The 16,703-nt window shown below is 37.4% G+C and overlaps 1 protein-coding gene across 2 annotated transcripts; it reads left to right on the plus strand.

Moving 5' to 3' along the window:
- Positions 1-10,884, plus strand: LOC136829247 (alpha-L-fucosidase-like). 2 transcript variants are annotated; one of them, XM_067087590.1, is made up of 9 exons: positions 1-132; positions 1,959-2,132; positions 2,622-2,867; positions 3,797-3,960; positions 5,537-5,729; positions 7,518-7,658; positions 8,572-8,734; positions 9,317-9,473; positions 9,904-10,884. In XM_067087590.1, exons 1-9 carry the CDS (start codon positions 99-101, stop codon positions 10,015-10,017), a joined length of 1,386 nt encoding a protein of 461 aa, XP_066943691.1. In that variant the 5' UTR covers positions 1-98; the 3' UTR covers positions 10,018-10,884. The 2 variants fall into 2 exon arrangements, with proteins under 2 accessions (XP_066943691.1, XP_066943692.1); XM_067087591.1 differs by lacking the exon at positions 1-132 and adding an exon at positions 1,499-1,645.
- The last annotated feature ends 5,819 nt before the right edge of the window (positions 10,885-16,703 follow it).

Genomic DNA, 16,703 nt, shown 5'->3' on the forward strand with positions numbered 1-16,703 from the left:
AAGCTTCAGAGGATACAAGGTGGCGTCACCATACTGAGACAGCTTCTCCACCACATCCTCCGCAATGTGTATGACCAGAGTTTTCAGTCTCGGTTACCATGGCGTCGAGATACCTTCTCCTAGCAGTGACTGGTGAGTTGAATTGCTCTATAGAATGACCTGACGGCGATAATGTTCTGCTGTATCATTTCCCAAATGCTTTTATTAGTATGCAGCATCAGCAGACGTTCTTATGGATTAAGGCGGAAAGGGGTATTAATTCGCTAAGCAAACTTCGACAGACTTCAAAGCCGTATGTGAAAAAAAACATAACTTGTTATGAGTTGAGTGATATGATAAATAAGAAGAAATGACTTATTCTGTTGGTCTACGGATTTCATTGTGACTCTCAGGCTCTTATAAATTTTACAGAATTTCCTTTTGTTGTTGTTGAACAATGAATGTGGCGGTAATCGTACCTCAAGATCTATAGTATATTATACCTATATGAACACTTATGGTATTACTGACATCACTTTGAACACTTCCAGCATTTAAATTATATATAGCACAATTTTTGAACCCCGACTGAAAATGAGTAATTGGTGCTTCTGAATTGAAATGAGATGATTCCCCATAAATATGCAAATGCGTTCAGTGAATTCTATGTCAAATTTTATGTGAAATGCTATATGCTAATTTTGGACAAACATCTGCTTGCCTGACAATATGTAACACTTTTATTCATTAACGGATGGACTACAACGACCAGTGTTATGTATTTAAGAAGAGATGTTTGAGCTATGGCGGAGACTGATGAAAATTTTTGATCTAAAAGGCATCTGTTGCATATTAAAAGAGACTAGATCCGATTGAAGCTTAGACTCTGGCGGAGATTTTACGAAGTTCAAGTCTCAAAGTCACTTAACGGTTTAGTTCATTACCAGAACCTGGGACACGCGAGAAATTTGCAATTTTGTGACTTATGGTAACCCGTATGCTAAGGCGCAACAGGATAAGGTCTGTTCCTTTACTTTTAATCGTATTTCCAAGAAACAAAAAGAAGCATGACTTTAGTGAGCTATTCAGCTGAAATTAATGATAAACATTTCCTGTCTTATCTGTCTGCATCCTGAATGCTTAGGAAGTGGCTTCATCGCTGGGTTTATTTTCTTTTTTCTATCATTTATTTGGAAATGAACTAAATTTGTTACCAATATCGTACCATTATTTCATTTCTGCATATGGTCTGAGGAACGCTAAATCTAAATAAAGAGTCAATGAAACTAACACAATGAAACTGTTAGAGAGGTCACCAAAAAATAAAAAAATAAAAAAGGAAAAATAAGGACACCTTCTTGTTCTTTGTTATCCGATCCCACCAGTCTCTTTCTCTCTCTCTTTCCTCGTTTACGTAAGTTATACCTGACGTTATTATCCTACTCATCGGCTTTGAAAGAAGTTTTCTCATAACCCAGGCGGATGCCTTATCAGTTTGTCGGGCTTGTTTAGCACGTTCACATCCGTGATCAGTTTAGAGGTGTCGGTTGTTCACTGACATATGAAGTGGCTGAGGAGAAAACTTTGCCGGAGAAAATATACTTTTGTTTCTTGTAATTGCAGAAGATGTGATTAGTCTGAATGAACAACAGACAGAAAGGACAATGTAGGTGTTAGGTCCAACTCTGTGAACTAAATTGCTTTGATAAATGACCTGTAGGAAATAAGAGCTAAGAGCTTAAATTTGAAACCAGTGTTCTGAAAAAAATGAACCCGTGACAAACCAGTGTTTCTGCATTCTAAACAACTTGCTAAAAATGATGAATGACCTCGTAAGGCTAAAGGAATGTGTTAAATTTGACAACCAGTGTTCTGAAAACATTGCTAAAATGAACCCGTAGGCACGTTCTTCACTGAAACACACATGTCCCTTCTTTGCATTTTATATCAACTTTCCTTGACTATTTCTCTTCCTTCAGGTGCTGTGGCATTGTGGGCACCGATTGCTGGTAGATACCAGCCGACGTGGGAATCCCTTGATACGCGTCCTTTGCCCGAATGGTATGACAATGCCAAGATTGGTCTTCTCATCCACTGGGGGCTATTCTCAGTTCCATCCTTTGGTTCAGAGCAGTTCTGGAAGGACTGGAAAGGTCGGTGTAATTTGGTGCTGTTGGCGTCAGTTCATGCATTTTTCTTTTCACGCTTTTAAGCACTGAGTATGTATATATGTATGTATGTATTCAAGAATGCAGTTAGCTCAGAAGTTGCATCAGTGCTTACCCAGCAAGTGAATACCCTTTTTGGCTTGTTCTACGTGAATATTTTTTGGTGTCGAAAAAAATAACTTCAACCATTCACGGAGATGTTACTAAACAATATAATCATACCTCATCATTTCTTAATTTATTGTAATAATACGCATAACTTTAAGATCTGACTTATAGCAGAGAAATTTTAATGATATAGCACTGACAAGTTCTATTTACTTTCACTCTGACCTGCAACAATACTCCGAATTAACAATGACAATAATAAACGAAACAAAAACTTCTTTTAGTTTTCTTCTACAAATGAATCTTGTGGGTTTCTCTTTCCAATGACAATAATGTCATTAATCAATCGTGCTTTAAAACAAACAGGAGGCCACCCTAAATACGTTCACTTCATGATGGAGAATTACCCTCCGCACTTCAAGTACCAAGACTTTGCGTCCCAATTCAAGGCCGAGTTCTTCAACCCGGAAGAATGGACTGAAGTCTTCGAGGCTTCGGGAGCTCGTTACGTCATCCTCACGAGCAAGCACCTCGAAGGTTACGCGATGTGGCCCTCTCCACACTCCTGGAATTGGAACGTCAAAGACGTCGGTCCTAATAAGGATCTAGTTGGTATGTCTTGAACGATAATATGCATATTTTTTTTTTTTTTACACCGTTAGCAATATCCTTTTATTCTTCTCGGTTAAATCAAATTCCTTCTCCATTTAGTTTTCTGTAAAGAAAACTATTGTGCCAGCTTTGTCTGTCCGTCCGCACTTTTTCTGTCCGCCCTCATATCTTAAAAACTACCAAGGCTAGAGGGCTGAAAATCGGTTTGTTGCTCATCCACAAAGAAACAGAATCCTTGGTCAATTTTTTTCATTAACAATTGTTTCTCATCCCGATATTTCTATAGAGTACTTAGCAAACTCCTAATCTTGAAAATGAAACCACCTGTTACCATATATACCGCTCCAAAGATAAGTATTTATGCTAAGTTCCCTTTCCTACATGATAATACCTTTAAAAGGAAATGTATGAATTTAATTAATAATGAATTGCCAGCCATACCCGGAAATCCTGTTCAGTAGAAGTTTGCTATATAAGGATAAAATGTATGCTAAAATCCGACAGAGTTTGTCGCCCAGATATCTTGGAACACTGACTAAAACTTTGCGAGAGCGGGCTCTGATTTTATTATGTCTGTACATTTTAAGGATAAGAACTTACCAAGTAAACTTTTGGCGGTACATGTATGAATAGCTTTTGAATCAAGCGTATCCAGAGGGTCTTATATTATAGATTGTGTGCGCAGGGCATTTAGCTAAATCCTTGCAATCGCATGAGGTAGATTAATTCCACGGTTGTGTTGATGTGTTAATACATTTTATATAAATAAATTGTTTCTAGACAAGATATTAATACATCAACACGACTGGGACATTAATATTTTCCAAGAATGCACGAGTATTAATTCGGCTGACATCTTCTCAGACTAACGAACGCTGAATAATAATAATGATGATAAAACTGTTTCAATTGTCTTCGTATCTTCTCAGGGAAGCTGGCTTCCGCCGTGAGATCTCAGACGCCTCAGATCCGATTCGGCGTGTACTACTCGCTCTCCGAGTGGTTCAACCCACTCTATCACCTCGACAGAGAAGCTCACTCCCAGTCCAACGAATTCGTCGCGACGAAAGTGTTGCCGGAACTCTATGGCATTGCAAGTTACATCGCCGAGAATATTATAGCTTTTGCGCGTCCATTATGTGGTTAACTCGCCTGATAATGGTGATAATAATGCTTCGACTCTATCAAGCTTTCCTGCCTATGATTTGCACGTAATTGAGATCGTTTAAAAGGCCTTTCCTTCTAAGCACCCCCTGACTCTCTTCTGGGGCCGTTCAAAAATTACGTAACGCCTTAGGGGAGAGAGGTGGGGGGGTTATGGTGAAGTGTTATGAGTGTGACAGTAGTGGGGAGGGAGTTTCAGCCGTAGTAGATGTCGAAGAACAAAAGAGAGATAGTCATGATTCTGCAACAAACTTTTCTTATATTTTAGTAATATTGAGAATATGGCATTTAAATTTTTTTTTTGCATAATTCTGTTTCAAAAAACATCACAAACTCATCACTTTTCAGAGTTCCGACGTCCTCTACTTTATGCGTAAATATAACTGGGAAAAATATCACAAATGATATTAATCCTCTTCTAAACATAAGAACATTTTCCATTTCAAATTTATGTGCGATTCTTTAATATCATAACATAAAAGTATGAAGAAAAACCTAAAGGTGATCATTCCCAGGTATTAGGCTAGACTTGAATATATTATTGCATTAAAAAAAGGGAAACATATTAATTCGGTTTGAGGGGGCGGGTTACTAGCTGATGTTACATAAGTTTTTAGGGGGGTGGGGGGCGTCTGGACATGTGTTTTGAGGCGTAACAAGGGGGGCCTACTCTGTCACTAATAACATCTTTAGCCTTTTCTTGCTTAATTTTCTCCCAACATTTTAGACAAAATTTTTTTTTTTGCCAGCCTCATATGCGTACACAATTATGGTTACTCTCCTGGCGCTGTTTCAGATTAAGCAAGCTTTCTGTTGGCACGGGCTCTTGATCTTAGGCAGCCCATGAACTGATTATTATCACCAATAGTCAACGGTGTGTGGGGAAGAGAGAGAGAGAGATGAATGGATATATCACCAAGGGTCTGTAGAGAGAGAGAGAGAGAGAGAGAGAGAGAGAGAGAGAGAGAGAGAGAGAGAGAGAGAGAGATGAATTGACACTGTACCAAGGGTCTGAGAGAGAGAGAGAGAGAGAGAGAGAGAGAGATGAATTGACACACCACCAAGGGTCTGGAGAGAGAGAGAGAGAGAGAGAGAGAGAGAGAGAGAGACCACCAAGGGTCTGAGAGAGAGAGAGAGAGAGAGATGAATGGATATATTACCAAGGGTCTGTAGCTGTATAGAGAGAGAGAGAGAGAGAGAGAGAGAGAGAGAGAGAGAGATGAATTGACACACCACCAAGGGTCTGGAGAGAGAGAGAGAGAGATGAATTGACACACCACCAAGGGTCTGGAGAGAGAGAGAGAGAGAGAGAGAGAGAGAGAGAGAGAGAGAGAAGAGAGAGAGAGAGAGAGAGAGAATGAATATATCACAAAGGGTCTAGAGAGAGAGAACTAATTAATGGATGAACCACCAAGGTCTTAATAGTGGAGAGAGAGAGAGACGATTACAGCAGTTGAATCCCTGCACACTACGTATCACAAGAGCCTAATTGTCTCTCCAATCAGGTAACGCGTTATCACCCAGAAATCGTATTTGCGGATGGCGACGAACTGGACCCAGACTGGTACTGGAACTCGACCACTTTTCTGTCTTGGCTCTTCAGCTCGTCACCCGTTAAAAGGACAGTGGTCGTCAACGACCGGTGGGGCTCCGGAACGTTCTGTCGACATGGATCGTACTATACCTGCTACAATCCAGGTACGAAAATCTGTGCTGGAGACGTCGTCAGTTTGCCAACTTTGAATTTCAAAACCCGCCAAGATTATATATATCAAAATATCGCCAAATTGTTGCAAAGCTTAGCCAGATTCAGTGAAGCCATTAATCAGCTCCCACATGAAGAAGTCGGTTAGGTAATGGTTGGCATTCGTGAACGCTAGTACCAGCTTATCCATTAGTGACTAAACTAAAGCGTCCTTCTTCCACTGCAGCTGTTATATTTGTCATGAAATCAGGACTATTGTGCCTTTATATTTTGCTCTTTACGTTTGTACCATGGGTTCGATCTTGCTGTTGGTGAGACAGTGAGACTACCTTTGTACATCACGGGTTGCCTCTAGAGAGACCTTGCTCACATAAGGCTAGCTGGTAATAACTACAACCTTGGCACAAATTGTTCGTCATCGCGTTTCAATTGCTTTACGTACAGCTACGCGTACAAACGTAGTCACTCATCCTTCAGTTGACAGAGATACAGTCATCTCTCTGTCTCTCTCTAATCACAGTGTGGAGCCAGGAAGCAAGGACAAAATTTGCAATTAGGGACCCTTTTACCTTTGTCTGCCCTGTTCTATTAATCAGTCTTTCTATAGAGTGTCGTTATACCATTCTCTGTGGAATCTCTGCTGGCAATGAGGTTTGTCATAATTGGAAATCAGCCAGATTAGGCATAAAACAAAGATGACGCGATGGTCTTCCAGGCATAGACCCGTGGCGCGTTCTGGGAATACTAAAAGCAAGAGTGATTCAACACAGTCTGTCCTGAATGACGCATTAACAATTTAAAGCATCGACTCAGGTACCAAATATGTTATCAGAATCATTTAGCAGAGAGCAGCAGTTCAGTTCAGCAAACAAACTACGACGCTGTCTAGTTAATTATATGTGACTCACGCTTTACGTGAAACGGACGATTAACGAACTCGGGAATAATGAAGGAACGACTCAGAACTTAAAATGAATGGTGTTATGCTCTTTGCATAATATTAAAAGGAAAACTCAGAGTAATATATATATATATATATATATATATATATATATATATATATATATATATATATGTGTGTGTGTGTGTGTGTGTGTGTGCAGCCAAAAGGAAACAAAAAGAGGTACAAATACCTAGCACTTCAGTTTATTTAGTATTTTATATAAACTCTTGCTAATATCAGAAATACAATCTGCTTTTAGTTTTATCACACTTTTCTTATATTTCATTTATCAATAACTTTACAAATACAATGCAATTTCTTTGGTTGTGGACGGTTTGTTTGTTTACTAACACTTTCATTTGTTGCTGATTCTTTTTCTCAATTCTATTTATATATTCATTTTTACTTTTTGACGTCCCTCAGATATTTATCACTTTGTACTGTACCTTGAAGAAGTGTATATTAGATACACGCAAGCGCCAAGTACTTGTTCTTATTGTTTCCACTGGTTCTTGCAGTACATTAGCCGCGTGATCCTTGTGACACCATAGTACACACACACACACACACACACACACACACACACATATATATATATATATATATATATATATATATATATATATATATATATATATATATAATATATAAAGATCAAGTCAATATTTGTTATCACATAATTACAGACATGATGTTTTTTATACTAGTTATGATTAACAATATCACGTCCCTCAGGAAATATCACATAAAATAGAAATGTGTTTCATAATTATAATAATAATAATAATAATAATAATAATAATAATAATAATAATAATAATAATATTGCATATTGCAGGGGTTCTTCAGCCGCACAAATGGGAGAGAGGAATATCGCTTGACAGACAGTCGTGGGGGTACAGGCGAGAGGCGCAGGTGAAAGATTACCTGTCCATCAACGAACTCATCTCTCAGATGGCTGAGACTATCAGCTGTGGGGGTAAATTTGTAGGTCTAGCTTCGTGTGCTTGTATACATACATAAATATAATTATAAATATAAGTTTATATATACATATATTTCTTGATTCAAGTAAAAATCAAAGTAGAAGATATTTTGTTCCTAAAACATCTAGGCCTACATAACCTTCCAGTTGGGTTTAGAAAACGATATAACAACTAGAAATAAGGACGAGTTAAAATCAAATCATTCGCAGGAGTAGTCTCATCTCGTTCTTTGTCTCTTCATCGTTATTTTTTTTTCCTCTCATTAAAGCGTGAAGTGTGACTCTTTTCATTCCACGTGGTGAACTGGCTAAATTCTGCGATGGCCAGTCTTCTAGCCTGAAGGCGTAATCAGATCTAAATGTCTTGATTATTTTGTTTTGTCTTTTCAGATTTTAGAGTTAATACTTGAGCATTATAATTACAAGTTATAATTAATCCTAATTATCAGTATGCAATGGATAATTATCAACTTTATAGCCAGTTGTTTATATGTAATTCAGCTCACAAGATGAAGGGTTTGTCATGAGCTAAAGAACTTTTCACGCAAGAAATACGAAGAGGCATCTGGTTTTCTTTGTAAAATAAGCAAGGGAATAGTAGGAAAAAGAATGGGGTCTAGTCCTGAAGGATGATGGCAAATTATGAAAATTAACGAGGAATCAAAGTAGGGAGAGAATTCGAGATGATGTCAGTAATGGAGAAGAATCAGCCGTAGCACAAAGCCATGAGACTAGAGGGTTGCTGGTTATCACAGAAATAAATGTTACCCGGACCAAAGGAGTCTTTCAAAAGTACAGACCATTCTATTGAACTCGGTCTATCAAACACTTCTTATCAATTAGCTTAAAGTACATGTTTATTTTTTGGCGGCTATGTGCATTAATGACTGAAACCGCGTTTGTTTAGGTAATTTCCTGATTAACGTCGGCCCGTCAGCGGACGGTCGTATCCCACCTATCATGGAAGAACGACTGAGGCAAATGGGAGCATGGATCGACATCAATGGCGACGCAGTTTATAGCTCACGTCCATGGACGTATCAAAACGACACCGTTACTCCGGGAGTTTGGTAGGTATAAACTTTAGTACTAATGCTCCTGCTGTTCTTCTATTGCTGCTACTGGTTCTATTTTACTGCTGCTACTGCTGTTTATATTTTACTGTCGCTCCAGCTGGTTTTTGCAAGTGTTCTAGAGACTAATAGTTCTATGTTGGCATTCTCATAGAAACGCAATGAATGAATGAATGAATGAACCGAAGGACAGGGGTTAGTTCTCGAGTGATGCAGTATTTCTGTTTAACTTTTCTACCACTGTTGAGATATTGTCAAACTGGAATCCTCGGCTTAAAACTTCACTAATTGCTTACGCAGTTTCGGGGGATATTCTTCCACACTAACGTTACAGATGAATAGTTCACGCCCTGCACCAGTAAACTGCGAAGGACGATTTTGTACCTCCTTTTTCCAAGGCAGAGGCCAATAGGAGAGGCAGCCCCGTTCCTTTTTTAGCCTTGTACCGTTTGAATAAAATGGATGAACGTGAATGAAAAAAAAAACAGCAGCGCGATAGATCGGCCTCCTGATCTTCTTCTATCAATTCAAGAGAGAAAAAGACCTCATTAAACTTATATTTTATTCCTTTACTACCAGGTACACGAGCGACAAAGACCTTAACCTTACCTACGCCATTGTTCTGACATGGCCAAGCGACTGCCAGCTGTTCTTGGGAGCCGTGCAGCCATCAGAGGAGACCAAGATCTTCCTGCTGGGATATGACCCGCCAGATGTAGAGTCAAAGAGACTGAAGGTATTTCCAGTTTTGATTGACTGATTTGATCTGTTAAAAGTGTCGTCTCTGCAGATATTTGCGATGTGGTATTTCTGGCTATTGTTTTGAGGGGAAATTATATTCTGGTTGTCAAAAGACAATGATGTTTCTGTTGGCTGTCGTAATTTTTTTTTTATCACTTCCGTTTTTTATTATTTTAAAGAGTTTTGTTATGCTAAAACATCCTTGGGTTGTTTCATCTAACTATATGCAGGAAAATACTTGAATATATGCACGCCAAAACACACGCACGCATACATAGTGTGCGTGCATGTGTATTTGTGTACGTGTACTTACATGTACGTTCTTGGATATCAGACAACTATGTATACTGTATATATAATCTTTGCTTTTTTGTTTTCTTCATATTTAAATTAGGAAAAGTTTTACCAATTTTTTTTTTCCTCAGTTCGAGGCAAGACCACATGGCATAACAGTCAATTTCCCAGACATGTCTGAAGTCAGAAGCAAATGGGCCTGGGTTCTTGTTATGTCTGGAATCAGCCCTTCATTGCATAGTTGAGGAATGTCTACTAGACCCTCCTGGTTCTAATGGAAGTGTCTACTCCAAATGGAATTTGAGAGACGGTCACCTGCAACTTGGAAGAGGACAGTAAAATCAGCATTTTGACTGGAGCTGCGTCAAACTCTGCAACTTTCAGCGGTATCTACTTGAAAGGAAGGAGCAGTTTGCTTATTTAAGTGAAGGACTTCAGTGTAAAACATGAAGGAGATGAATACTTATATGGCAGACACCAAGGACTTGCATGATCAGTGAAGTTAGACACCAGTGGTTCTGGTCAGTAACTGGATGGATGACAATGAAATTAGACGCTGTTCTCACCCGAGCTCTCGTTGCCACCTGTTTAACAATTCCATCCCAGAAATTAATGCCTAAAATCTTGCAGCAAAGTTTAGGCGTCTTCTATAACAGGCAGTGGGCCTTAATAAACATAAAAACCAGAAGAGTGGGGTAAGAATTGAGTGAATGAGTGTGACATCTTACGGAATTTGTACATATCTTTAACGGCTGACTGAACCAAGAGCCACTTGCCTACATCTTGGGGAGGCTCGAAAGGAGAAGAATTTGCGGATAAAGTATGGAAGCAATATTGGCTTATACTATATATTTCATAACAAAAATTCATTAATATGTGCTATCAATATAATGTTTTCTCCATAACCTATAAAAATAGTATATGCTACCTATACAAAATAGTAGGCTATATGCTTATATTATAAAAATAAATGCCCTAATGAGGTTAGGCCAGGACATGGTATTCTAGGAAAGGTTTGTTACCATCGTTTTACACTTACCTTAAAGTTTTCTTCATAACCTATAAAAGTATATGCTATCAGTATAAATTTAATACATAACCTATATACGCTACCACTGTGTATGTTTTCCGTTCAGATATTGGAGAGGCAAATAAACAAACAATTGAGAGGATAAAGTAAACAAACGCTGAACAACCAAGCCTACACAAGTCACGAGTCAGACGACAACTCACTGCAGTAAAATAAAGCTTTGTTTTCTTATATAATCATTATTATAATATTATGCAAAATAGGAATCACTAATAAAGGAAAACAAATCCCTTACTTAGATATGAGCGTTCTGGTGTTGTTGCTATCCCAGGCGAGACAATTCCCGTTTGCTTCGACCCTCTCTCGTAACGAACTTCCGAGACGCAGTCGTTCAAATTTCTCCCTCATAAGGATGGTACTTCTCTTGCTCACGGCAATGGAATTGCGTGAATGCACTACACGGTAAGAAAATCCGGAAAGGAAATGCGTCACAAGGCACTGGGATATCGCCACAACTCGAGATTGTTTATTGGTAAAACCCGACGCTCTGTTTGGAACTGTTACCTACTTATATAATTTCATACTTCCGAAAATACGCAGTAGAAATATGTCAAGAAATATAAAACATTATATGTTTACTAGTTAGCATGGTAGGCTACATCTGTGATAACGAGTTCAAAATATCGAGATATATAATATATATATATTTTTTTTTTAATTTTTGTAGAGAACGAACAAGCTCTTATCGTAGAAAATGGGTAGTTTTAGTTGGACACTGAAGTAAATTTCTCACTTTCTACTCTCCAGAATTGGCAAGTCATACAGATATTGCACGACAATTTGTCGCACAATGTTGCTCACAGGGCGATATCGAGATACATATTGACTCTGATATTATATTTTTTTGATAGAGAGGGCCAGTTTTTATTGTAGATAATGTGTATTCTAGTAGGAACGTAAAGTATAAGTCATGCAGAAATTTTGCGACAATTTTTCGCTCAATGCGGCTCAAATGCGGTGAACAAAAATGTAAAAAAAAAAAAAAAAAAAAAAACTTAAAAAAATTTTTTTGCAATAATATTTCAGGACATGCTTATTTAGACATATACCAGTCCAAAACTGTAAAATACTAAAAATCGATAATTCATCGAAATTCATCGATCGGCCCGTCCCTTAGGGACGAGCCCTGTTGAGAGTCTGGCTCTGTGACTCAGCGGTCTCGTTAAACTTATTTATAACATTAATAAGTTGTGCGGGGTCTCTTCATGTATTCGTTTCTGCTGCTCTCAGATTTTTTTCTATTTACGTGTCGTGGACGATTTGCTTCGGAGAACCCAAATGCCTCATAAGCAAGTAAGATGACCAACAATCAATTTGACATGAGGTATGTTTCGGATAATTAATAAATATTCTATATCAAATAAACTAGTACATCTTTTTTCTATTACACAATGGATTTGGATTTATGATGTAATAAACGACCAAGGAATAAAAAAAATTGTCCTTTCTAAACTGGGGGTATTCTACCCTTTATCCCAGGCGATGACATTGGTAATATTCTGATGGGCCGTGAAATAATTTTTCTTTGCAATAAAACAGTTCATTAAAGGACTTACTCACCTCGTCTACATTTCTTCTGACACTGGAAAGTAATACTTTTGCAAAAAGGATAAATGTTTTCAAGTTTTTTCCTGGGTAGGCCTAAGAAAACCGAAAACTTGTCACCAAGCTTTGCTGCCCTCACACCTAAATCGTCATGAAAGACTTAAATAGGTGGTGTTTTGTACGGATGTATTCTGCATTATTTAGACACTGTGTCCTGTTTTGTTGAGGAAAGTTCTGTTCTCGGCATGATCCACTATTGTATTCCAAACAATGGCTGTATGGAATACAAGCAATATACGCCATGTGCTATTCTTTGTCATGAAGACGGTTTCCCTTAGTAGCTAACAATGAGGTACAAGGCTTTCCCTATGGGCCACAACATGCTTTTTGGTACCAAATTTCAGGTTTACTGGAAAAGAAGGCAGGGTGCCAGCGTCGTCAATATTTTTATTTTTTTATTTTTACAGTGTAAAATGTATGCATTCCGGTAGTAATATGTTCTAATGTATTATTCTTTGTTTACCAGATATTTTCTGAAGTCTGTTATTTCTCCAACAGTTTGTGAATCGGTTTTACTGAAGATCTTTAGCCTCCCTTCGGTTGCTTAACGTTGTTAGCTATTTTTCTTTGTCTCACGTTCTCTTTAGTGTTTTACCCTCATTTATCATATATATATATACTGTATATATATATATATATATATATATATATATATATATATATATATATATATATATATATATATATATATATATATATCACAAATTAGCCACACAACTTCACTGCGTATGTATATTCATATTACCCGTGTTAAGCTTCAAAAATAGTCAGAGCGGTGGCCGTATTCGCTCTGATTTAGTTAATAAAAAGTGCTCGTTAACTTTAATATAAATGTGGTTAATGTATTAACATTTACAATTATTATATCGCTATTTGAAAATCTCTCTTGATACTGAACATAAATTCGACCGTAAATAGACTTAATTCATCTGAGAATACGTAAATATTTTTAAATTCTGCTTTTAAGTTGCCACGATTATGACGTAAATGTCATCTACTGAAATATATATTACAGATTTGTAATCCTATCCTTACAGCATTTCTCCTCGTCACAAAGGCCAAAGTGTTGCTAAATTCCAACAATTGGCAACGAGGCTTCTCGTCAGCAGAATACATCCGAAAGAAAGGAATCTATTTTCCCGACGACCAATTTACCTTTATTCCCTCCCTCTAAATCTTCATATTCGTCTTTCAAATGCCCCATTTTTACCCCTGTTCAGTATTCTATGCCGCGAGCACCAAATCTTTCACTTTGGAGAATCCTGTGCAGACGTCACCGTCGTAACCTTCGATTTCATTCCAGGAATCTGGTCTCATTTCTGTCTTTTTATTTTTTACTCCATCTTTTTTTTTTTATATCTTTTGATTACTGATAAGTTTAACACTGCTTTGTTTATGGTTGTTATAATTCATTTGCAAAACAAGCTCTCACAGAACAGACTGCCGTTATACGGAAAAGGGTAAAAACAATAAAGATATTGCAGAAACATGTCACATTTTTCCGAGGCTCTCGGATGCAATGTATGCATCGGAAATCGCCACTCGCTCTGTTGGTTCTCGGGCCTCACTGTCACCCATGGCCGCTCACGACAGACTATACCATGAACGTTTTGGGTGTTTCGGAAGTGATGAGTTTTGGGATGGGGTTGCTAACGCCCCGCCTCCGTGTCCCAACAGTTTGGTCCTAGTGTTAATCAGACCCAGTGTTACGTCACTTTCACGATCGGGGGTTTTAGAGATATTTTTGGGGAATGATAAAATTATATTCCGTACTTCCAGAGACCAGGAAATGCATCATTTGGTTTTTTCATTCAATTGGCATTGTTTGATGAATACGTGCACCTGTGGTCGATGGCGAGAGGATATATAAATCGTCAGTGTGTGTACTTTCCACAAGAGGTTACAATTACAACACTGCCGCCGTTAAGCTCGATGGAGGACATAGACTATAGGCCTATACTGGGTGGATTAGCGGCAATAAGTTCGTCTTACCAGGCATCCCTGATGCGTTATTGATAATTATTACGATCATAGTGGTGGATATTATTATTTTTCAAATGCATGCGATGTTGCTGCATTAAGAAGAAACAGTTACCACAAGTGCAAATGACAGCGAATCACGAAACCGCACCGTAGTGACTGTATAAGTGTACTTCAGGTCGAGGACGAAATGAGGAGATAGGTGACCCGAGCACTGTGCACCTGTGTAAGTAGAACTGGCATACATACTCGTGCTAAATGTCGCATTCCCAGGCTACGGGCCCCCCCCCCAAAAAAAAAAAAAATTACGTGGCGGCCGAAGTAAGAATATTTTTCTCTTACATTTTTCATTCACTTTGCGTTTTCCTTTTCGCTTTTTGGGTTCTGGGAACCACGCTCTCCAAACATCAAAGAATCCTTTATACTTACTCTTCCGTGCCATTCTCAAAAATGAAATGGTTAGAATCTTTCTATATCTGGTTATTATTACTATAATTATTTTTATAAGGAAATATATAAGCCTAGCAACTGAGTTATTCCCCTTATGATAGCATACCTCACTCTATCCTTCCAAATGACTTGTAATCTTAAGAGTTTTATGCTGAAATCGACAAAACTTTTGGATTTAATTTTATTGCCAAACCACAATTCATACCTTCATGGCAAAACAGATCTTGCTAAAGAAATGTATTTTCTGACTTTCAATCAATTTGATTTCCAAATCTTACCTTGTCTGATTGGTCGTTTTTCAGTCCTCTAAAATCCAACTCAAGAGAACCTGAATGGATATTATCATACATCTGAAACACTGCCTCGCTGATCCTTTCTCTATATAATATTATTCCACCCATTTGTACACAATCTTCCCTAAAATTTACCTCAAGTCCCACCTCTCTAGATATATGGTACATTCTGTTAAGCTAGGTTGTAGATCTTGTAGTGTTTCGCATCGTTTGCATATCCCCAGTCTTTGAAAATTCTCTCACTCTCCAATCAAAGCTTTCTCTTACAACCTCAGCCACTTTTAATAAGGAAAAATCAATACGGAGGGAAAACAACAAAAGAGGCGACAAAACATTTCCCTTGAGCACTCCACTATTTACAGAGAAGTCACTCGGTCAAAGCCCCGTCACCACTGTGCGTCTACTTCCTAAAAGGATAAATCCTATTAGTTTTAATCATTCAATAGGAATACCGTAGTGGCGTAAAATCCATAGGATTAGTTTTCTGACTGTATCAAATGTCTTCCTGTAATGAAAAAAAGCACAATTAGGGTATTTCTAACTTCCTTGCACTTCTGCACATTATAGCTTGACACACATATTCGATCTATATAACTCCTGCCTTTTAAAACCAACTTGTTCATCTATAGTAATTTTATCAGTTTCTTAAGGACGAGAATTCTGAGTATTTTTCCCACAACTGACGTAAGTACAGCGTCTCTGCAGTTATCACATCAAGTAAGGTCACTTTTCTATTGTTAATTTTCAGCAAAAGAGTCTAGTTAGTATCAAATATATATACACACACACACACACACACATATATATATATATATATATATATATATATATATATATATATATATATATATATATATATATATATATATATATATATATATATATATATATATATATATATACATGTATGTATGTATGTATTCGCTGCCTAGTTTATGCATACATCTTTTAACCGCGCCTGACATAACTGACTATGAAGGTCTTTTTACCGCCCGGACAGCGTAATCTTCTCATTCACATAAGGATTCTGCCTTTTCTCGTGGGAGGACAAAATCTCTAATGGTTTCTTCTCTTTTGTCGATGCGGCTCCGGAAGAAAAGGATATTTTATGATCATCTCGTTTCATTACGCTCATAAACCAGAGGAGAGAGAGAGAGAGAGAGAGAGAGAGAGAGAGAGAGAGAGAGAGAGAGAGAGAGAGAGAGAGAGAGTTAATGTTTAAAAGGGAACGGGTTCTTATTTGAATGAATGAAATGACTGCTTTCTCTTTATCTATATCTAGATATCTCTGTTTTATCTATCAATCTTTCTATTTATCAATCCATCCCTCTATCTATCTATATAAGTATAGACTACATATATCTATACATATACACACACATATATATATATATAAATATATATATATATATATATATATATATATATATATATATATATATATATATATATATATATATATATATATATATATATATATATATATATATATATATATAAAAGACGGAGAGAC

This window comes from Macrobrachium rosenbergii, chromosome 44, assembly GCF_040412425.1.
Source record: "Macrobrachium rosenbergii isolate ZJJX-2024 chromosome 44, ASM4041242v1, whole genome shotgun sequence".
In the NCBI taxonomy this organism is placed as follows: Eukaryota; Metazoa; Arthropoda; class Malacostraca; order Decapoda; family Palaemonidae; genus Macrobrachium; species Macrobrachium rosenbergii.